The sequence below is a fragment of the Equus przewalskii genome, chromosome 16 (genome assembly GCF_037783145.1).
Source record: "Equus przewalskii isolate Varuska chromosome 16, EquPr2, whole genome shotgun sequence".
In the NCBI taxonomy this organism is placed as follows: Eukaryota; Metazoa; Chordata; class Mammalia; order Perissodactyla; family Equidae; genus Equus; species Equus przewalskii.
In genome coordinates, this window is record NC_091846.1 from 47,177,931 (window position 1) to 47,202,798 (window position 24,868).

Genomic DNA, 24,868 nt, shown 5'->3' on the forward strand with positions numbered 1-24,868 from the left:
AGGGCACTGAGCAGAACGACATGATCTGAAGTATGTCATTTGATAAGGATCACCCTGGCTATGTGAGCCTGGAGCACAGGGGGTGATCCAGCTAGAGATACAGGCATGAGACTCATCGGTGACATTAATATTAATATTCTCTAAAAACCACACCAGCTTTTTTTCTCTTTGGCCTCCTCATGCTGGCTACACATATATCAGTCAATTAAAACTCAGGACTATTACCTGAAGCATGCTTTTCATAATATATTTGTACAACTCATATTCTGACCTCATTTGGTTTCAGAAGATCAGTTGTTCAAATATATGCCTGATTTTTCTAGCATATCAAGATACATGATGAGAGAAAAATTCATGAGCAAATAAAGCTTGACTCAAAGTGCGGTGAAGTCCAAGATTAGAACCAGCTCTCCAGGGTCCCACTCTACTTACTGATGTTTCAACAATGCTGTTTCTTACCTGCTTTACTTTTGTTAATGCTAATGAGACTGTCTGCCTCTATACAGTAGCAGTGGTGATTGTCTACATAACCCCAAATGAAGATTTAAAAATCCAATCAATTACATAAATCCTGGGATGTTGATAATGAATAGATAAAATGTGCAATTTATGCATATTTCCCCCAACTCCTATCTGCACACTTGACAGTATAATTCCTTCTGCTTCCATTATATTAAAAAATAACCTCCTACCATTCTTATCATTCCCTAGTGCAAGGTCCACGTCTCAGTTATAATGCCACTGGACTTCTCTACAGCTTTCAAGACTGTGGTTCTCTCTCTTCATTTTCACTTCCAGCCTTTAAAACTCTCTCCCCACTTGGTTTCAGGGATGGGCACACTAAGGCCTGTGGGCCTTGTTTTTGTAAATAAAGTTTTATTCAACCATGCTCATTTATTTGTCTCTGGCTGCTTTAGTGTTACAATGGTAGAGTTGAGTAGTTGTCATAGAAACCATATGGCTCACCAAAAAATACCATTTGGCCCTTTAGAGAAAGCATTTGCTGACTCTGTTGTATATTATTTAATTTCTCTTGGGGGTCTTTCTCTCTCACCTTCCTCTTCACCTCCTCTTTCTACATACATCTAAACATTAGTTTTCCCCTTCAGCTTCCACTATCTACTCTGTTCTTTTAACTCTCTTTATTGGTGAGTTTCTCAGTAATTCCAACAATTTCTACAATTTGAATTCCTATCTCAGAGGAGATGAATACCAAATCCATGGACCAGCTCTAACCTCTCCCCTAAACTCTAGTCTCATATTTCCAGCATCCTGCTGTACCTGAATGTCCAAAAGTCATTTCAAACTCAAGTTCTATTCTTCGAGTGTCGATTTTACCCATCATTGTCCTGGTCACCCAGGTTCAAAACTCTCCTTCATTTCATTTGTCCCCCTCATTAAATCAGCTGCTAACTACTGCTGCTTTTACCCCACAATTTTTCTGGAGCCCCTTCCTTTCTTTTCCTACTGCTTCTCAATGAACTTTCTCAAAAGTATTGCAGCATACATTCATCCCATGTAGTATTTCTCTAGTAACTGAATGAATGCAGGACTTCCCTCAAAACATTCCTTATTTGAAAGCCTTACATTTTTCCCACCATCTAACAAATAAGATTCAATAGCCCTCCCCACCATTTCCAAAATTTGTTTTTCACTTGAAACTCTTATGAGTCTTATTCCCAAAGCCCCTTAATCCAGCTGTATCTGGCTATTCCCTTCCACCCATAACTTAGTCAACAAAAATCTACCCTTTCTACAAAAGACATCTTCTTCATGAACTTTCCTTTCATTTTCTAACAAAATGCAAACATTTCTTTTAAAAAATACCCTTATTTAGTATTTATTTATTTTTATGGCACTCTTGCACTTTCTATTTTGAATCATACTTAAATAAATACTTATTTTACATCCCTTATTATTCTGTCTACTCCTTGAGAGGAGAGACCGTATCAATTATACTCCCTTGTACACAGTAAAAAGTAATATTTACTGATGAAGATGATGGTAATAAATGCAGGTCTCACAGTGCTTCCTAGATGGCAAAAGATTCTGCAAGATAATGATAAAAGTGTCTATTTCACATTTTATTTTAAAAGTTACATTCTAGCTTATATTCTAATATTAACATTTGTGGGGGAAAAGTCACAATCATTAAATTTCTATTACTCTGTAGTAAAGTCTTAGATAATTATATTTGGGGTTTGAATAGGCCAAGGGATGACATGGAATGAAAATGTTCATGATTTTTATTTGCTTTTTAGATGAATTACATTTAACAGGCTTTTCTTCCCTTTCTGGAAAATATTTTAAATACTTCAACATATCTATCATTTCTATGACATGACTTACTCCTTGGAAATGGCAATGAAGCAATTCAATCTTTTAAAATGCAGCTTAAAAATCGATGTTTGTTTAGATTACCACAACAGCGACTAGGATTTCATTTTTCTAAAGAATCATGACTAAAACTACTTTTCTCATTCGTAAGAAGAAATTGAATAAAAATTTACAATTGTCTTGTGTTCATTGGAAGGATGTCGCAGAGCACAAAAGGCTTTTGGGATTAAAAAGAGTTCATAAAATTTTCCATTAATAAGTTGGCTTTTCACTATGCTTGGTAACCTGATATAACTCTCCAGAGTCGGCCAAGAGCCCTGAACTCTAAGAGCCCTCTGAGCTATCACTATACCCATTACCATTCCATTTTGTCAATTCCTCAGAACCGCTCAAAACCCAGGTCAACCAGCTCCAACTGATTTATTCAAAACTGAATCCATTTCAGGCAGAGATGACTTAAAATACTTAATAATAAAATGATTTTGTGGTGTGTACATACAGTGAATAATAAGATCACCAAACTCATTTTCATCTGTAATCCACATAGAAGATGGTTTTAGGCATTAATCCATGGCCTTTTAATTTACTTTTCTTATTTCACTTAGTTGGTCTTTTTGCTCTATCTGTGTTTTCTGATTCGTAGACCACGCAGAATTGAATCTTTCAAGAAATAGCCTGAGATCTGCTGTAATAGTTTTAAGTACCACTGAATCATGGTCCTCGTCTTAGGCACTTTAGATACAATATTTAAGAAAGGGCAGAAAATCTACCTTGGACTTAACAGTTCTCTTTCTACATTGGCTATGCCAGGTACAGTTGGTTGGCACGTAAATAATTTACCAAAGAAGGGTCTTTGCTAGTTTAAAAGTAAAAAGATTTTTTAAAAAAAAGTTGGCATGCAGAACTACTGTGGTGCATTTAGAATCAATGTTGCTGCTACCCTCCACCTCTCTTCAGATAGTTTGTTCTCCATGTCTCATTTTATAATATACTTAAACCTGCAGATTAAAAGTAAGTTCTTATATGTAACAGTGACTTAATTCGTCCTCTTAGACACCCTTGGAATTCTTGAAGATATGTTCTAACACCATCAAAAATCCTCACAATTGTGAATTACTTATACACGCCACTGGACTTCTCTACAGCTTTCAAGACTGTTGGTTATCCCTCTTCATTTTCACTTCTGGCCTCTTTTTAAAACTCCCTCCTTCCTTGGGTTCAGGAATGGGCACCCTTGTCCCCACACACTGTAATATATTGCCATCTAGAGTTACATATTTGTTTTGCACATCCTCACATCATTTTTTTTAAATTTTATGAACATTTTCTCTCTCATTTGATTGGTAATTTACACCCACAACCACATACAAGCCTTTGCCCCCAACAATTCACAAGAGTTACTGTGTGGGCCACAAGCAGAGAGCAGAGAGCACCACTAAGATGAGTGCTTGTAGATGTGGAAGCTCCCTCATGAACTGACTCCCAGTGTGGTCTTATGACTCTAACTTGTAATTCAGCAAAGTATTTATGTGCTACGTAACAGACTTCTGGGACAACTGTGACCAGCAGAGATCTTAGCTGTGCTGTCTGTGAATGCCCAGGGTTAGTGTGCTAAAATCACATGTAATTTGTCTTTATGAGGACAAACAGAGGTGCTGACTCTTCTCTTTCTAGTGTGTTGCTTAGCATCCTCCTATCCTGGGGTGAATAACTATTCAAAAATGACCTGTAAATATCTTTGGGCCAAAAAAGCAAGTATTGCCACATTTTTTTCCTCGGTTTCAATCCAGGTTGAAGGATGCGTGTGTTTACATCCTCCTTTTATGCAAACTCCAAAGAGAAAAGATTGCTCTGTAAAAGTGGATTAAAGGTGTTTCCCATAGCAATTCTATGTTTGGTATGCTTTTATAAGAAAGCATAATTATATTCGTTTCCATTAGTCCATAAGAAACACGTATTCTCTGTATTTTTGGTTTTAAAGAGATGTTATGTTGATAATATGCTAAAAACTGCAGCTTGAGATGATAAATTATCTAGTCTCTGAGAAAGCCGGTGAGATCCCTACCACCCGGGAATGGAGTCATGACCTCCTTTTGCTTCAGGTACCACCTCTACACTGGCACTCATCTGCTCAGACCCTTCCTGAGCCCAGGGACTCAAGCCTCCAACAGGGTTAGGGAAGGAGCCCATACAGGCAGGTGGCGCTGTTTTCAGAAATGACTCGAAGAATAGATCAAAGTTGTAATTTTCTCTAGAGACAGACTACGTAAAACAAAAACTTTAAGAACATAGCTATAATATCTGCTATATTTGGAGCAGACATAGAAAGCAGACACTAGTCTTTTTTGCTTTCCTAAACTTAAACTGGGCTTATACTAACTTCTTTATGAAGATCATCTTGGTGCCATGAGGAGAAGAGACAGTTCCTGAAGAAGACAGGGCTATGACGGAGGGTAAGGTCTTGGGCTTTCCTAGGTAAAGGTCTCGTAGGTTTGCAGTGCTTGAGGTCAGTATGTCAAGGGGTTAAACACAGATGTTTGATATTGTTTTCTTTGAATACAATAATAAAGACAAACAGAAGTGGTAAAAACCAATAACATTTATGTTTGGGTAACTTATGAAATTTATAATGTGCTAATAATATGCATTTTGAATATCATTTACCCCAATTTCCTTTAACCAAAGCTGCCAAGTCACCTCAGCACTAAGCCTTAGCTGTCTCTGAGGCCAAGCTGAAATCTGAGAGGCCCGGATGGCTCATTACAATCCATGCACATTCCAATGCTAATAATAAGAGAGATCTTCCTATGTGTCCACCACATTTACACTATTAAATAAGGCATCAGGGGCCAAATCGACTCTTCACTATTTTTATTCCTTTTTCTCCTTTGACTACCTCAAATCCTGAAAATTGTTTCTTCCCATTGTCTCTCATTCCCAACCAACTTGGATGTAAAAGACAAAATATGAAGAATCATTTAACATATGATCCAGTATTTGCTGTCTCATAAACTTGCTTACAAAATGAAGTTTAATTACTTAAAGCTTTTCTTTTATGTCATTTTTAAGAAATTTCAAACATACATATAATGACCACCTTATTTATTCTCCCAAAAGATTTAAAAAATCTTAACATTTGCAGTATTTCCTTCAGATCATTAAAAAAAGTAAAATATTAGAGGAATCAGCTCTTTGTATTTTTTTCCCTATTTTGTTTCCTCTTCTTAGTATCCTGGTGTATATCCTTATGCAAGTTTTCATGCTTTAACTATGTATGTGTCAATGAACAATGACCAATACAGTTTTGCTCCTTTAAAAACTGTATATAATGATATTATATTCTATAATTTGGTTATTTTCACTTAACATTACATTTGAGATTTATTTATACTCTTTCATTTTATTTGTTGAATATAGTATTCCATTTTGTAAATGGACCACCATTGCAGTCATGCGCTGCATTACGATGTTTTGGTTCACGACAGATCACATATACAACATTGGTCCCATGAGATCAGTACCATATAGCCTAGATGTGTAGTAGGTTATACCATATAGGTTTGTGTAAGTACACTCTATGATGTCTGCACAAAGATGAAATAGCCTAACGATGTATTTCTCAGCACATATCGCTGTCATTAAGGGATGCATGACTGTATTTATCTGTTCTCCTACCGATGGGAAATTAAGTTGTTCATAATATCCACTGTTAGAAATGCTGCTGCAAGATTCCTACAATGTATATCTGGTAATATAATTATAGGGTATGCATATCATCAGTTTTATTAGACATTGCCAAATTGCTCCCCAAAACGGCTGAATCAATTAACTCTCATTGATGTATGAACATGCCCATTTCTCCATATCATAAGACAGTATTGCCAGATTTAAAAATTCTTCTAAAGTCTACAGTCATTTTGTATATCTATTCTCCTCCCAAACACAAGAAGGACTTAGCATGCTATAACTACCCAGTGAATATTCCCACCTTCCTCAAGTTATTTTCATTATAGTCTTAAATTTTGGTTCATGTTTTACTGTCAAGAGTTCATCAAAATTTCTCTCTTTATGCAGATATTTATTTACATTTTTAAAACCAGTTCTAAGCTCACCTTTCTTTTTTTCAGTTTTTTTACTTCTTTCAAAAGTATATCCTTTAGTTCCTACAGCAAATTTATGTGCATGGTAAACTCTTAGACAGTCTAGGTCTGGATTTTTTTTTAACTGTCAATTGAATTTGCTTTAGCTGAGAACAGAATTCTAGGATTCCTCAGCCCTTTGAAGAGACTACTGCATTGCTTTCTGGCATTCATTGTTGCTGCAGTCTTTGCCATTCTTTAATTCCTTTGTAGATAAGTCTTTGAGATCTTCTTTATGACTCATGCTTGACAACTTCACTGCTATGTGTCTTGATGTAAATTTATTTTTAGTTATTTGTTTATACTCTAAGATTCATGACTTCCCTTAATTCCTCCAAATTTCCAGATATTTCTCTGAACATTGCATTCTATCTATTGTTATTTTATAGAAGTCCTTTTAGATAAATTTTGGAACACTTCAATTCATGTCTCAATCTTTCTTTCATGTTTTTGTCAGCTTTTCCATTTTGTGTTATTTTCTAGGTAAAATCCTCAGGATGATCTTTGAATTCATATTCTTCCATTGAAGTTTCTCAACATGTTCCAGTTGCCAAAAAAAGAACCTGGGAATTATCCTAGATTTATTTTTACCTTCATCCATGACATCCAATTGGGCAATAAGTTCTGTCCATTGGATTTCCATTCATACTGCCTCTGCACAGGCCTTGAGGAATTCCCATCTGGCTTCCTAAAGTAGGCTCCTAACTTTCCTCCCCTCCTCTAGTTTCACTACATTTAATCCTTCATCCACAAATCTGAATGTTACCACGTTATTCCCGCCTACTTACAGGCTTTCTGCGTCTCCCTGTAGCATTCAGTAAATATAGACTCCTTAACTTGGCACACAAGGCCTATGATAACCAGATCCATGAATATCCCTGCAGCCTCATTTCCATTTCTTATAAACACCCTTCATTTGAATCATACCAACCTACATAATCTACCCATCTACCAGGATGCACTATGCTCTTTCATATTTCCAGGACATTGTATCTTGCTTTAAAATTGCCTTTTTTCTCTGAGAAACACCCTTCTCCTGAAGTCATCTGAACCACACCCTCCTGACCACCAAGCTTAGTGCTCCTTCCTTTGTGATCCTCTATGGGTCTACACTTATCTGCATTACAGAACTCTTCTCACTATCATTGTTTCGTCTCCTTTATTCACTGGACTATAAGCTTCCTGTGGGCATTATCTGCGCATTGTGCACTGTACATGTGGCTGAACCACAAATGTGCATTAATCAAATAAATAAGTGAATAGGAAGGGATATACTGGACAATTCCTGGGTTAGGGAAAGGTTAAAAAAAAAGAAATTAGATATTTTAAAAAAAATTTCTTAATATTTTAATCTGGCAGTTCAAATTTTATTTATTTTTTTGCTAAGGAAGATTCACGCTGAGCTAACATTTGTTGCCAATCTTCCTCTTTTTGCTTGAGGAAGATTTGCCTTGAGCTAACATCTGCACCAGTCTTCTATTTTGTATGTGGGTCGCCAGCACAGCATGGCTACCAACGAGTGGTGTAGGTCACACCCAGGAACTGAACCTGCGCCGTCAAAGTGGAGCACATGGAACTTAACCATTAGGCCACAGGGCCAGCCCCAAATTTTATTTAGTTTTGATAAAAGAATAAGAAAGCAAGAAAGAAAATAAATGGGTGCTGTAGTTATCATATTTATTTAAATAACAAATATGAAGACTTTTTTTTCACCATTTAAATGGTACAACACAGGGAATAAAATTCAAGAATTTTATAACTTGTCAACTAATTTCATTTAGCTTATAAAGTACAACAGTTCCTAGGTAGTATCATTTTTTTAATATAAATATATATACATAAACATTATATGTCTCTGTATGTATTCATGTGTGTGTATTTATATTTATATATACATGCATAAAATTTAAGGTACAGTTCCCAGCTCTTCTTTGAGTATATTCTAACATGCCCAGATATGAGACGGCTACTGCATCCTGTACCTTACAAATATGCAAGACCTCTCAAAATAAACTACCCACTGACTGATTAGTAATAATATGGCTGATATTTCTTCTATCCTCTCTGGAATAAGGTATGGAATAAATAAGGATAACAAGTAGAGTCCCAAGTCTGTGGTGGGTTACTCTTGCTGTTATGAAGGACGATTTTATTCTCAATGCTTGTTGTAATTAAAAATACAGAGCACAACACCAAAAAATAGCTAAAACAATTCAGTGGCCTACTTAGACTTGTACACGGAAAACACTGCACATTTCCACTTAGATCAGATCATAGAAAATTATAGAGTTAAAACTAGTTTAAGTTATAGTTGAAAGAAGGTTTACTCTTAAGTAAGAGAGACATATTTTGGTGATTAACATAAAAAATGATCACAATTAGCCAAGGAAGGGAAGAAATGGGCCTGTTAATAGCTGCCCTAGTTGTGCAAGGTGGATAATGCGATAATAAAACACATAATTGGAGGTTTACTACCTTGATTACTGTAGATTATACCAATGGGCACAACAATGCCACTAAGCAGAGCATCACCAGTTAGAGCTCATTTGTTAGATGACAAATGGATCATGTTCCAGTATAACCAGGACTTTGAGAATGTGTTGAAAAATACTCGCTAACACATATCATGATATCAATCAATTTCGGACAGCAGAAAGTATTTTATTCTTTGATAAACTTAATTAAAATAGTAAAAGAACTAAAAAACATTAAAAAAATACTATATGAGACTTTGAAGCTATTCTATGTAACCAAACACATTTTATGCAATTTTATGTCCTGATTTTGAAGAAGGCATTTCTGAACATCTGCCATATAAACTGGGATAATTCTAAAATTGTAATGTTATAATGATTATTAGCTATTGGATAGTGCTAAGAATTTTATTGAACTCATTAATCTAAGAAAAGTAAATAGAATTACAACAGTAATAATAAATGCTGGCTGTATTTTTATTTTGTAGTTTCCCCTTGTGTTTTTCAGAAAATAACTACTACCACAACGAGGCAAGATATAACAGGCACGTCTGTGTTGTGTATGTCTGTGGAACCAATTCCCTGCTCAAGAGAGCTCCAGGCAGAGACCAGATATGTCTAAAAATGACACAGACGTCAATCTCTGAAACTCAGTGAACCACACTTTGACAAAATTTCCCTACACCTAGAAATGTTAACCTATAGCTTGAGGCTTGTTTTTAATGCTGCAAGATGCTGGAGAAATGGAAATACATAATATGGTACCACAATGCCAATATTTAGCAACATGGAATTGCTTCATGCAATTTATATGCATATATACTTGATTTTATATATGCAGTAGATTTCATACATAACAAATTTTAAACTCTGACAAAAACCAAAATAATTAAAAAATATAATGTACCTAATTTGAGGAAATATGGAACTGGGCTATTTAATATTGACAAATTCTCTAGATAACTAAGGCACACCTTTTTAAGTATTAAGGCCAAGTATGGCAAAATGACAAAATGTTTTGATTTTACTCAAAGCTCTACCACTAATAAGCTGTGACTTTACAAGGAGTAGAGGAAATTACATGAGTATCAGTTTTCTTTTCTGTAAAAGACTGGCAAAAATAGCTAGACATTGGTTATTGTAAAACTTAAAGATTACGTATGTCAAGCACAAAGAACATGCAGGCATTCAAGAAAGGTGAATTATTTAAATGATTTTTAGTAAATATCATTATGAGATTTATTATATACTTTGTTGCCTAGTTCAAATAGATTGACCATAATTTAACCTTTCTTTCATTATTAATGGTCATTATTTCAAAAGCAATTATTATGCCGTAATAAAGTATTACCTCCAAGGACTGAAGAGGCGTTGTAAACCTATTTCAGCTCGAAAGATCTTGCTGTGATTTTTCAAGTTATTTTAATAATAATTTCGGCACCTTCTTTGTTGGCTGCCACATGTTACCCTTAGTGTACCCAGAGATAAAGGGAGTTTCCTATTCTGGCAGGGAAGTTGGCACATGAGAACCTCAGCGGGTATCAAGCATCTGTAGACAGGTAATGCAAAATCAGTAGATCTATTTTCTTTTACTACAGAAAACTACAGAAAATGAAATGCTATAAAATGTTTGTGGCTATTGGGAATACATAAAAAATCTATTAAGACAACATTTTAGGGGACTCGAATCATAAAAGTAAAAACTGAGAAACATTCCTCTCAGCTATTTCTCTTCCGCAATTTTTTTCCATTAATTTCTCTCTATGCACAGCTGGAAAATCGTGTTCACAAAGAATGTAAGAAGTATATCTAAACTAAGAGTTAAAAGGCTTTCTCTTTCACAGAAGGAGAATCTCAGATGCTCTTCTATAAGTAATTCATAGTTTATATCATGCATGCAATAAATATTTTATATCCTATGCAATGTGTGTGTGTGAGGGCATTACAGCCTAGAATTCAGTGAAACTATGCTACTCTTCATCCTTTATGTGGCCTCCACTCTCTGCCCTCATTGTTCACTCCAATACTTTCCCCTACTCTGGGTAGCAAAATCGTATGCTTCTTTAACTTTCACCTCAAATGCCACCTACTCTACCTTCATTATAACCTATGACTTGCTCCAGAGTCTAATTCATGTTCTCTGGAGATTTACAATCTGGGTCTCTAGAAGGTTTCCTTTGTTTTAAAGGGCTCTGTTTTTACAGAGGACTGATTTAAAACACCCACTGCTGACAAAGGCAACACCAGAGATGATTAGGGAGCCCTTGGAGTTAGCACAGAAGAGAAAAAACTGCAATCACCAAGTTGACAATTCCTTCTAAATACAGAAGATTCGACACAATTCAGACAGAGCTCCTTTCGATTTGTGCTTAGGTTTGCTTAATATACCTTTAAGATTAGAGATCTCTGGAAGGAAACCAAATCTTTGTTTTATGGCTACAACAAATGGCCCCACCACGGTAAATATGTCATTTATTCTTTCTCACAAAGACACATTCACTGCATAGTGCAAATAAAAGTTGCATTTTCCTTCTACTTAAGGTTCGTTAGATGAAATTTATGTTTTTCAAATGCACTGCAAACACCAAAAACTGATTGTACTGTTATCAGCTTTTAAATCAAGACAGCTTGCTATCTGGTAAGGACAGGAGAACTGGTCGATTTATTTCATAAAATTTTATGTACAAAGAGACAGTGTCTATGAACTTAATGGAGAGAATATAGAGTCTGGAGGGGTAATTTTTATTACAGTTTATAGTAGGATTATCCATACTCCACAGTTTTCAGATTTTATTGAGATTTTATGGGACTATGATGCTGACGCAGTTAACCGCAGTGGGGTAGGAGGTATAATTTGCTTCACCCTGACTGAGAAGTGAAATTGGAGTTACTACTATATAAGGAACCCAGGCGACTCTATTAATTGCCTGGATCCAATCAAAGTCATTATTTACCCTAGTTTCACAGGTAAAATATTTTACCTGAGAGTAAAAGAATACACAAGAACCGACTCTAATTTTCATACAGCAGTATCTTTTCATTTAGACTGTTTCGAAGCCATAAGAATATGTCTCACTACAGGGATTTGACTCCAGAAGCTAGTAAAACCTAAACCATATCAAGCAGTTATAATGTGCCACCAAATATCATTCTTTAATATGAAGTACTATGAAATAAAACAAACTTGGGAAACAGCAGAAACAACATACCCAAGAACACCCTGGAATAACTGATGGCCCAGTGACATAAAATAGTAACAGCTTTGGGAATGGTATTCATTCATTCTGCAGACATTTACTATTTATTATGTATCAGACATTGGATAAAGCAGTAAGGCAATAATATAGAGATCATTATAATATAATACAACTATATGTTATAATATATTTGAGTCAAATATATTGAGCCAAGATATTTTATATATATATTTATATATAAAATTTCATATATACATGAAATAAATTGCTTACAATTTGGTATGTGTCTTTCTACAAAAGAAAGCATTTGAACCACGTCTATTGCCAGAGAAAGAAAAGGCCTCCCAGGAAAAGGAAACCACAGGGATAAAGGCAGAGTTGTCATTATGAAAAGCCACGGAAATGGTGGCTGGGATAGAGGACATATTTGGTGGAATGGCAATAGATGGGAGTGGAGGGGTTTCAGAAGCCAGACTGTGAGGATGTGAGACTCCCTGCTGGTTATCATTTTATGTTGCTGTTTTGTCTCCTTTACCATACAAAGGAAGGATCCTTTTATGGTTAGAGTTTAGGACTATAGACCAACACTGGCCACAGCATTCCTAAGCATCTCATACAAAACATGGTACCTACAGCAGGATACATTCATTCATTCATCCGTTTATTCATCTCTTCAATCAATAAATATTTATTGAGCATTTACTAGTGTCAGGCACAATGCAATGTGTTAGGGAAATATTAGCTAATGAGGCTTAGATGGATTTTGGGAAAGCTCAACCCTATTTTATTCTTGGAAGTGAACATTTATAACAATACATACCACGTATAAACATATGTTTATACAGACATATGTAAAACAATAAACATATAAACAATTACAGCTTTTGTCAACAGGGGAGCTTCTTCTTATTGTAGGTCACCCAAGTCCCACTAGGTCTTTCTCTCCCCCAGGAAACTGAGAAACCCATTTGCCATGAGGTTATCTTCCTAATTCTACCCTGTTTCTACCGAACTTCTCCTACACCCCCAGCTACTGAGAAGGCAGTTCCTTTGATGAATTCTCCAAGGGCCACTCCCAGTTATCCCAGTTTCACCAAATTCTCCTATTTTCTGTCTTCCTGAGTTTTCATTGTTTTAACACATAATTCTCCATTTACCTATTATTTTTTCTCTATGACATTCAAAAAAACATAATAGCACACAAGTTGACATATATATGCTTCCATTTATCCAACAAACATAATCCATTGTTCAAAAAAAAAAAAAAACCTAAGCACAGATACACAGAAAGTAGCATTTTATTCCTACTAAAGAGAAGCAACATATAAACACACAGGACAGGAAGTAGGACACAAGTAGATAGAAGTTATGTTTTTTCTTTCTGGTCCAAGTTAAGTACAGTCCTTTCTTAAAAAGATACTAGATCTCTAAAAACAAAGTAGATAAGTTAGGTTTCAAATTCAGGTTCAAGTTTTACTTCAAAAGGGCACAATTGGGGCTAGCCCCGTGGCCTAGTGGTTAAGTTCAGCATGCTCCACTTTGGCAGCCCAGGTTTGGTTCCTGGGCACAGACCTACACCACTAGTCAGTGGCCATGCTATGACAGCAACCCGCATACAAAATAGAGGAAGACTGGCATGACCCACATAGAAAATCAAGGAAGATTGGCATGGATGTTAGCTCGGGGCAAATCTTCCTCAGCAAAAAAAAAAAAAAGAAAAAAAAATTCACCATACTACCTTACAACCTCAGGCTAGGTGGGAAAATCTGGGAGCAATTATAGAATATATAACTAGACTATAGGGTTTCTCTGACTTTCATTGTTTTAAAATTCTACCACTAGATGGCAGTACAAAGACTGCCCTTTTCAATGCAGGTCTCTTAGTTCCACAAGGCATCACTTCTAGGATTGGTGATTTGGTGAGATACAGAAGAGAAAGAAGAATCAAGATTCAGAAAAAGGTAGAGTGGTGAGGGGTAGAGGGAGATAGAGAAGAACAACTGGGAGGAGGGAGAAGCATAGAGAAATGGAGGTAAGATGGAGAGTGAGAGGGCAGAGAAAAAAGGTGAAACCAAAGAGGGCACTTGGAGAATGAGGTATGGAAAGGAGCTGAGGTGAAGATGAGAGAACTCCATTACGGTCTTTTTCAAACCTTTTGGACAGGAACCACAGTAACAAATACATGTATTTCAACATGACTCAGTACACATGCGCACACACACACACAGTTACCACATCTGCAGGTACATAAATAAATAGGTTACTGAACAAAAGTTTCACGATATAATACTTATTTGAGGGATACTCTCAAATATTTTTTTAGTTTACTCCATTCTATTTCTTTAAAACTGATGATTATGAGCTACTAAGTTTATTTCAAGATTCACCAACAGAAAAATGATCTGCAGTGTGAACAATACTGTTTCAGTGTACTGTAAACTAAAGCCGGCTTTTAAGGGAAGTTATTTTAAAAATTGCCATAGCTGGGAGTAGGGGACATTCCTGGCCATATAATCAATCCATAAAATAATTGTTGAATAAATGAACTAACGAATAGAAAGAAAAAGATGGTGAAGCCACCTGGTCATGAAAAACACATACAGTTGGCCAGTGATCAGAGTGGCATGTCACCCACATACAGGTGGCTAGAGGAAAATGGAATATGTGATCATTACTCTGTAAATTGGTAGCTCTTCTTTTATTTAGTAGATAGAAAGGCAAATATCAACTTACTCTTTTCTAAAGAACACAAAGCAGAATACCAGTTAATCAAATTATTCATTAACAATGGAAAATAGGTAGAGAGAAAAAGCTGAGAAAATAGTGACATAGTTTGGAACACAAGAAGAATTACTAAGGGAATAAGAAAAAACAAGGAACAGAAACCACATCCAGAGAGCTGTAAATAATTAAACAGCCAACTTAACACAGTGCTGGCAAAGATTCTAAGACCAAGTTTCCCTCTTGGATCTTATATTCTTCCTTCTTTCATTTGTTCCTATAGGTCTTAAGAGACACTCGGAAAAATGCTCATTTGCTAAATATATATATACATATGTATGTGTATACAGACAGATAAATAGATATCTCTGGAAGTTTCTTGCAATGAGTATTATAAACATCCAAATATCATCAAAATATTCTATAAATACCTGCAATCTAATATGTAAAATAAGAATTTCCTTGTAGCATAATAGCACCCCTACTACTTGAAATTAGAAGCCTTACATTTAAGCAGGAAATATATTTTTCATTACATATATAATTTTATATTTCTCAGGAAAGAAAAAATTTGCTTTTTAAAAATTAAACCACAAAGAAAATGAAAGATATATTTCAAAATCCAGTATGTAATGTTCAATGATTTAAATATCAGTACAGAAAACTTTTCAGGTGTGGTGAAAAATGAATGTAGAGACAACAGAATATTATATTAGTAAAATATCACATTTAAGCATACACTTGAAATTAGGTCCTTCTATTATAGGAGAAACTTGTCCTAACAAATTAAGATGGCGTGGTAGTTATCACATCATAACAGAATGAACACAAAATTCACTTTGTTAACCCCTTGCTTTAGCTACGTTATCTAATAAATGAATCTCTCTCTTGTTTACATCTTTACTTCCTTAAGTAACATCTACCTCTGAAGTGTCATCTCTCTCTTAACATGAAATCCCTCCGGTGTCCATACTTTCTCCTTTTCTTTTTCCCTTTGTACCTTCGTTTACTATTTAACTGTGGGAGGTGGGAAGGCCAATCAAACTCACTCCTGACATTTTACACTTTACAAGGAGCTTACCTAGAGTCTTCTGTTTTCTGCTAATTCTCTTAGAACAATATGGACAATGTCTCCTCTGTGAGCCAGTTACTACCATCAAATCTCAGAAGTAACCCAGTCAATGCCAGAGAAAGCAGAGGAACTGACAGACTGTAGGTATTTCAGATACATAAGAAGATAAGAAGCCAATTTTTTAATAGAATCTATTCAACCTCTTGCACATGCCCAAGTGAAAAAATATGGATAAGTTTCTCTCCATGTTGAAAATCCAGTAAAAGCAAACAAATGACCAATGAATCTGTATAAAATAAAGTCTTCTGAACTCCTATTATCCAAAAATTCAACTTTTCTTAAATATTGGCTGACTGCCTTTCTCACTATTTAACAAGTTCCTGTCTTTGTTTTCTAAGGACAGTACTGAAACACTCAAGTCCTATCCAAGTCTCTATTTAAGAATAAGGAGCCACAAGTCAGCAACACTCCAGTCCCGTTTCCCAATAAGCAACATTAAAAAAATTAATTAAAGAACATAAGTAACTAGATGGTTTGTCAATAAAAATCAAATTCAGAATTAAAATATGAATCTATACCTAGTAGTTATCATTCTTAAACATAAGCAGGAGAATAAATTTACCAAAGGAAGCTGTGGTAGTTCATGCACTCAAGAAGCAAAGACAACCGTACACACAAGCACAGGTCAGCTGCCCCGGACTATTCTGGTCATATGGACAGATGACACCAGGATTCCACTGAATGGTGAACTAAAAGAGGACGGTCATGTGTAGGGTAGACAGAAGAAGCAACTCTGTGAGAAAATGAACCATGGTCTGAAAGAAAACATCCTTAACATCAACAAGTGAGAGAGCTGACAGCAGAAGAAAATTGATGAAACAAAGACATGTGAAATGGGGACTTTCATGGGAGCAAAACTACAGTTGCATTCAATGGTCAGGAGCTACAGTCATAACCTCCAACCAGCTTTGCAGCAATCACTGCGATGACCATATTTCCTTTCACAAATATAAATGGCACAGGACTAAAAATACACTTGTGGCTTCTTCCTGTAGGCTGCTGAGAAAAGCAACAGCCTGCAGGAAGAAAATGGGGTGTGAGTATTTCAGAGTTGCCCATGGCCACATCCCTTTGAAACTCCCGGATGAGTACTACAAAAATAAGGTATATTTTTGGAAGATTCTTCACTTCATCTAAATATATTTAAAAAACAACACTTTTAAAGGAGATGACCGTAGAAATCACGCGCCCAAGTGGGGTTGGTATCTTAAAAGGAGTATCAACATGGTCTAATAAGATATTTGGGGGAAAAAACACTTTATGCTTAAAGATCTAATCGCATATACGTTTTAAGTCAGGAATAATGCACTTATGACCTATAATAAGTTACTTCAAAAGTGACCCCTACAACAAAGTCCTAATGCAATAAATATGTTTTCTAAAATTCTGGTGGACTGGGCTGCTGGGATGTATTTTAATGAAATAAAATGTGGAGGCATAAGAAACTGGAGCTGAACTCTTTCCTCTAGGCAATCTGTTTTATTGCAGTCATGTGGACATTTGACGGGTTTGGGTGACTAAGGAGAAGACAATAACAGAGAAAGGTGGGAGAAATAACAGACCATCTATATAAACTAATAAAGAAGAATGGGATAGTGGTCGGGGAAGAAAACTGGGCAATAGTGAAAAGCCCACCTGGCTGCCCTGGGCTTTTCAGTCTAAAGCCATCGATCAAATACGCCCTAGCTGGAGCCTCATTCCTGGGCATCAACGTGATATTACTTGTTCCGTCAGGTACATGGAGAAAGAATCAGCTCAGGTATGGGAGGGAGGAGATAAGTCTATTTTTTTTAGCTCTTTAGTTGGATTTTCACAGACTTGGTATTGCCCCTTAAGTATTTTGAATTTCTAAAATGCAATATCTATTTTAATACTCCAATGTAAAAAATGTCTTTAAACCACAAATACACAAATTATACTGGGCTCATCTTTTGTTTTGAATTATTCTGTACATTCCACTAGGTGGTGAATGAGAAATGTTTGATCTTATCTTTATATTAATTCTAGTATCGTTCTTACAATTCTCAATGGAACTCAAATTTTACTGAACTTTTATTTTTTGCTTTTCATTGTCTATCTTAGATCACTATCTTCTATGTTTGCACTTCCTTTCATTTTCCACTACGTATCTTTTTTCCTAAGTATTTTGTCAATCTAATAAATTGACTTCAGAATTTGGGTTAATTACTGCGAGATGCAGGTTACTTCCACAGTATAATATAAGCAGCTAACATGCAATTAAGGACTTTGCTTCTATAATTCTTCCTCTCTAGAATTATCCATTTTCAACTATCTACTGGATTATTCTTGACAGAATACAAATATGCTGTATTATCTCTCTCTTTTAAAATCCCTCCCTTGAGAGCTTAAAAGCCTCTCCAGCTATCATTCCATTTCTCTACAACTCTTTCCAGCAAAACTCCTCCTAAGAGCTGTCTTGGCTTCGTCTCCTCTCCCTCACCCCTCATGTGAACACGAACTCACTTCAGTAAGTCCTTTATCCCTACCACTCCACTGACACACTGTCAGTGTCACCAATGACCTCTACTCTCTCGCCAAATGCTCAATTCTCAGTCCTTATTTTATTTGGCCCCTTAAGCAGCTTTTGCTACAACTGATGACTCCTTCCATGAAACACCTTCTTCACGTGCATTCCCTTTAACATTCTTCCTCTTACCTCACTAGCAGGATCAGAAGGAAGGAAAAAGAATCCTAAACACACCCACTCTTCCATCAAGGCCACAACGAACCAAGAACAACTTTGCTTATAATTTGTTATGGCCCTCTATGCTTTTCTGCTACTAAGTATCTGTAAAACCCAATGAAAATCTCCTGAGAAATCTACCAAAAACTTCCCCAGGCTGGACTGAAATTCCTTTCTGAGGTCAAATAATCCCTTGAGGGTCTTGTTTATAAATAACACGTCTCAGATTACGTAGTAACAAAACGCGGGGCCAGATCAGTCCATAGGCTGTTCCCTCTCCATGCACAGCCCTCCACCTCTCAGCATGACCACTTTGGAGGCTAACTGCTACTTGTCCTTCTGGTATCAAGAGGAAAAATGTCTTCCTCAGGAGACTTTCTCAGACACCCTCTCTCTCATAGCTCTAGTGTGTTTGTTTATGGTACCTTCCAGAATATCACGCTGTTTTTCTTCACCTCATGTATTTCATTCAAGGCCCAACTGAGATATCTCGGTGCCCTGGGCTAGCTAACAACTTGTCATTCCTTTAGATCAAAATTCTTTAAATACTTGGATGTGCTGAGGTTCTATCCTCCTTAGACAGCTTTCTCAATCCTCTGCTGTTAGCCAGGCACACCCATGTGGACGTTTCATTCTACCACATCCCCAAACCCCAACCATCTCCTTCTGAGCAGCACAGTAAAAACATTTCTTCTGACCATATGTAACACCTTCTGTGAAAACACTTTTCTCAAGTACAACTTTCTCTATCTGCAATTATAACTACATTCTCTCCCCTGGGCAAATCCATGGCTGGTCTATGTTTTAATCCAAGTTTGTCCACAATTATTAGTTAATTGTTTAATGTCAATATCTCCCAGTAGAATATAAACACTCTGAGACAGAAATAGCATCTGTTTTGTTCAACACTATATTCACGGCGCCAATAAATAGCCTGTTACCTGATAGATACTCAATAAATACTTGAATGGACAAATGACTCAATTCACATGACACTTTATCTTAGACACGGATGTGTACATTCACAGTTCTTGGTGTAATGTGACATATAAGGTAATTTATTTCTCTACCAGAGACCAGATATGTTATATCAACTTCAATAGTAATTAGCCAGTATAGTCATTTACATTTACGTGAGTTAGTTTTATATTTTTATCAGTAGCATTTTGAAAATCCAAATCCACTACTGCCCTTTCTTTTGCTCATCCATACCAGATACACAAGTCCTAAGCAGGAATGAAAACAGGGGCTCCCTTTATCACTCAGTCATTTCATCCTGGCCCCCTGCCCACTGGATATCTGCAAAATAAAAACCTGAACATTACTGAAATGCCCTTTCCTCTACTCATTCTGTGAGGTAGGCAGCCCTCCTTCAGTAGACATTTTTACCATCAACTAATTAATCAGTTAAACAACAAAAAAAAACATAAAATGCTATAGCAATATTTGTAGAATATGGTGATTATAAAAACAATACAGACTAATAAAAAGAGAAAATATGGAATGTTTCCAGACAATTTCTCATATTAAACTCTCATCCCTTATAATATGTTATAGTATCATCTTTGAGAAGCATTTCTTTTTTTTGAGGAAGATTAGCCCTGAGCTAACATCCCCTGCCAACCCTCCTCTTTTTGCTGAGGAAGACTGACCCTGAGCTAACATCCATGCCCATCTTCCTCTACTTTATATGTGGGACTCCTAACACAGAGTGGCTTGCAAGGTGGTGCATAGGTCTGCGCCTGGGATTCAAACCGGTGAACCTGGGCTGCTGAAGTGGAGTGCATGAACTTCATCACCACACCACCGGGCTGGCCCCGACAAGCATATTCTATACCAACTTCTTGGGAGCAGTTTTTCATTTTTAAATTCAGTAAGTTTTTTTCCCTCCAACTTTCTGTTTTCACAGGACAGAGAAAACATTTCTGAACATTGTTGCTTCAGGTATTTTTAGGGGAAGATAATAATGATAAATAATTGCAAACATTTGATATTGATCAATGCTAGACATTGACACATAAGCTCTTAATTAATCTTCCCAATAATCTTCAAAGATAAATCATGTTCTTATTACCATAACAAAGGAAATGAAGATTAGCGAAATTAATACCTTTCCCAAGTCCAAAGCCATAAATGAGAGAACTAGGATTCTAACTCATCCATTCTTGATCCCCAATCTCATGCTCCTAATGTCCACATCACAGTCCAGTATGTTTACAATTATATAAATTTTTATTCTTTTTTTTTTTTAAGGAAGATTAGCCCTGAGCTAACATCTGCTGCCAATCTTCCCGTTTTTGCTGAGAAAGACTGGCTCTGAGCTAACATCCATGCCCATCTTCCTCTACTTTTTATATGTAGGATGCCTACCACAGCATGGCTTGCCAAGTGGTGCCATGTCCGCACCCGGGATCCAAACCAGTGAACCCCAGGCCACCAAAGCGGAACATGCACACTTAACCGCTGCGCCACCAGGCCAGCCCCTAAATTTTTATTCTTGTGATGAGAAAACTACTGAGTAAAAAACATTGCATGAAACTAACAAACATACAGCACAAGTCTTAACAAAGTTCTTCTGCAGAGATATATTTTCTAGAGAATTAAATTTCAGCAGTATACATTATATAATATAGACTTTAAATAGAAATAACCCTCTCCTATAAAATGATAATGGAAAATAAAAGAGACCTCTCTTTCATTTCCTTCAATAGTGCATAAAAATTGCAAAAAAAAAAAGAAAAGGTCACGAACAATGTTAAGATCCTTATCAAGCAACTTCATAATAAAAGCAACATTTCCCTTAAGTGGTATCATATGAAGACTGGATTCTATGGTATACACACATATATAAAATAATGTAATATGCAAGGTTGAATTTTACTACTTGTTAATTCCCAATTCTTAAAAAACGTATAGGCCAATCTGTAAATTACAAAAGCAAATAGATACTTGATGTGGCCTTCAGTCATGTTGTTATTATTCAAATCAACGAGCTCATCTCGATCAGAAGTGTCAGTCACATGAGAGGGTTAAGCTCAAGTAAAATCCATGAAAGCCTCCCTACTCCCTCTTCTACTTACTCATGAAGAGGGTGGTGGAATTAGCTCCTGGCCTTTGCTCATAACAGCACACAAAAGAGAGGTTGTCAGGTAAGCACAGAGGGCCTGAATCTCAAGTTTGCAGTCTAAAATCTCTGATTACTGTAATAAGTCATGAGATTTTCACTTGGTAAAACTGGGAAGGTGAAATTTATTTCATGCGCTGTGAAGAACCTCAATGCAGATAAAACAATAACTTGCCAAAGGTGAATGCACAATTTTATAGGGTATGTTTGCAAAAATTTCTCTAAGTTCACAATCAGATGTTATTCCTATGCATCGAAGCCTACCTTATTATACAAGAACCAAAACAACCACGTTTACTAGCATTTTATGAGAATGTTTTATGTATTCGTCAATCATATTTTAATTATGGGCCTCAGTAGTAATATGGTATCAAAGCAAAAAGTAATACAACATAAGTCTTAATCCATCAACATTTCTAGGCTCTGAAGACAAAATACACACATTGAACTCAGCTTAAAAGGGAATAAATCAATGATCATAGGCATTTTACATTTCCATAGGAGAGTGACTTTTTTTTAGATTCATGGGAAGGGAAGAAAAAAGTTGACAGTATGATACTATTATAATTCATTCTAGTAAAAATAGGAAAGAGAAAAAAGAACTTCGATAATAACTTCATGATCAGCTGCATAACTATCGTACATAATTAAGTAAGTAGGTATTATTAAATACCATCATAAAATAAAGTATCTTCCTGCCTTCTAAACCCTAGAAGGGAATATTAATATTGCATGTTGAAATATTTCCATCATACTGAGTCATCCTGTCATTTAAAATGATAATAACTTAGACTTATACAAAGATAAGAACTCAAGCTACATGAGACTTTCGAGTAAAACACCTAACTTTAAAATTATTTTAATGGCAACTTAATTGACAAGTTACTCAAAAGTGAATGATCAGATTCCAAGCACTACAACTTCATGGCCTTTTATATCATTGTCATCCAAATAGTTACAGTCTGAACAAGTGAAAGAAGAAACATCCTGATTCACTTTTAAAAACCTCACAATGGATCATTGCTATGAGGGATTTATGCATTTATACTTTACAAGCAGGTACACTAACTACAGATTGTCCTTCCCATCTGAGTATTTGAAAGTAAACATTATTCTGCAAATTTAGATATCTGAATTCTGACATTAAATAACTTGATACATAAAAATACAGACTAATACTGACTCATATACCTATATAAACATGAGGTTGGTTCCTACTAAACTGTGTTCTACTCAATAGCAATCAGCTGGTGTCTCTGTGATGTTGTGCACAGAACTTCTTTGGATGTAGTGATTTAGGGTCTACACACTGAATAAAAGAATAGTTACCTCTAGTGCTGAAATAAATCAAGGCTTCGCCTGTGTCCCTTACCTTTGCCATGGCTTCTCCCATCCTCCAAAAGCGGCACTACAATAGTGTTGTTCACATTTCCAGGTGACCGCACAGCTGTGTAGACAACAGGCACCGACTGTACCACCACGGGGATGCGGTGAACATGACTCAGTTTGTTAGACTGTAAATTCATGGGACTTGAAGGCGGTACAGGATGGATAATGTGCAAAAACTGCTGGCCTCCCACACCAGATGCAGAGGCAACAAGGGGCCCTGGAGTTAATACTGTTGACGAGGATGATGCTGAAGATACCGATGTTATAACAGTTGGGGATGAGGCTGGACGACTAGAAGACGATGAAGAGGTTGAAGTTGAAGAAGGTGAGGAGGCAGACGCTGTCATGGAAACTGGGGAGGATGAAACGGCTGTGGGGGATGTCCTGGCTTTGTTGATTGACAAGTCCACTGGCTCAGTTTGTGTTTGGAAGTGATCTACAGATAATGAGTCCTCCGGGGGCTCCCCTTTCACATTATTTAGCAACAAGGGAACAGCTTCCATATCGGGGTAGTTGTGGACGTTTGGAGACTGTGGGGAGAAAAATGGAACATATATTTGTATTTGTTAGTCATACATTTTAATAGATACATGATTTATCACTTGAATGTTAAAAATTTTTCTCTTATTGCTGTGGAACATTAATTCTTTCTCCAAATATTGGAAGGACTGTTCTGTAACAGTCATCATAATTAAAGCTGAGAATACAAAAGTACAAAACAGAGTAAGAGAAGGCCTCTGTCATACAGACATTTTCATCCTATTGAGAGAGACAGATAAAACTGTTAAAATCCAGTGAAATAAGTGTTCTATGAAGGAGAAAGAGGCCACGGGAACCTAACAATGAACAGCAGTTTTACATAAAATCTTCTAAAAGACAAGTTGGAAAGCAAAGCATTAGCTACTTAAAGCTCTAAATCCAACTTATTTAATTAAAAACATTCATTTTGTTGGTTTGATCCATCACTGAATTTATGAGTCTCAGTTTCCTCAGTTACAAATTAATGGGAATTTTGATTAGATAACCTTAAATGTTCATTCAAGCTCTAAAATTCCACAATTTCATGATTCTAACTTTTACTCAACACTATCATAATGTGGAAGCATAATATTATCTGGGAACATACTAGGAAAACTCACTGGGACATTTCACCTTTCACATTTGGTGCAAGAGCTATCATATCATTCTCATTATGGGCAATAAAAAGGGGCCTAAGGTTTTCCAACCTCCCACATCTGATTACTAAATGATTCAATACAAATCGTGTCTAATAAGTGGATTACAACTTAACTCTTCGTATGACAACGTTTTCTCAACATATAGAACTACAATAGACATTTTAGGAAATAATAATTTTAGAGAAAATGTATTTGGAAAATTTAAATTGTCTGTGACTGTTTTGTTTAAGATAATGATAATAATTGTGTCCAAGTTAATTTTTGTTCTTTTAAGTTTTAACGAGCAAAATTTAATTGTAATAATAATGAAGACGCTAAGATTCTACCCAAACTAATGGGTTCATATGTTATTTCTGGGCATGACTATATTTTATTCTTACACTTACTCACTCATAAATTCAACAAATATTTCTTGAATGCCTACTTCCAAGGCCCAAAATGACCCAAGAATTCTATTAGCATGTGTCAGTCTA

The 24,868-nt window shown here is 36.0% G+C and overlaps 1 protein-coding gene across 7 annotated transcripts in view; it reads right to left on the reverse strand.

The window, feature by feature from the left end:
* Positions 1–24,868, reverse strand: part of KLF12 (KLF transcription factor 12) — a 582,757-nt gene that overhangs the window by 113,977 nt on the left and 443,912 nt on the right. For all 7 annotated transcript variants that reach the window (XM_070578452.1, XM_008534682.2, XM_070578455.1 and 4 more), the window contains one exon: positions 23,201–23,747. In XM_070578452.1, coding sequence (XP_070434553.1) covers positions 23,201–23,747 — 547 coding nt within the window. The remainder of the gene's footprint in view (positions 1–23,200; positions 23,748–24,868) is intronic.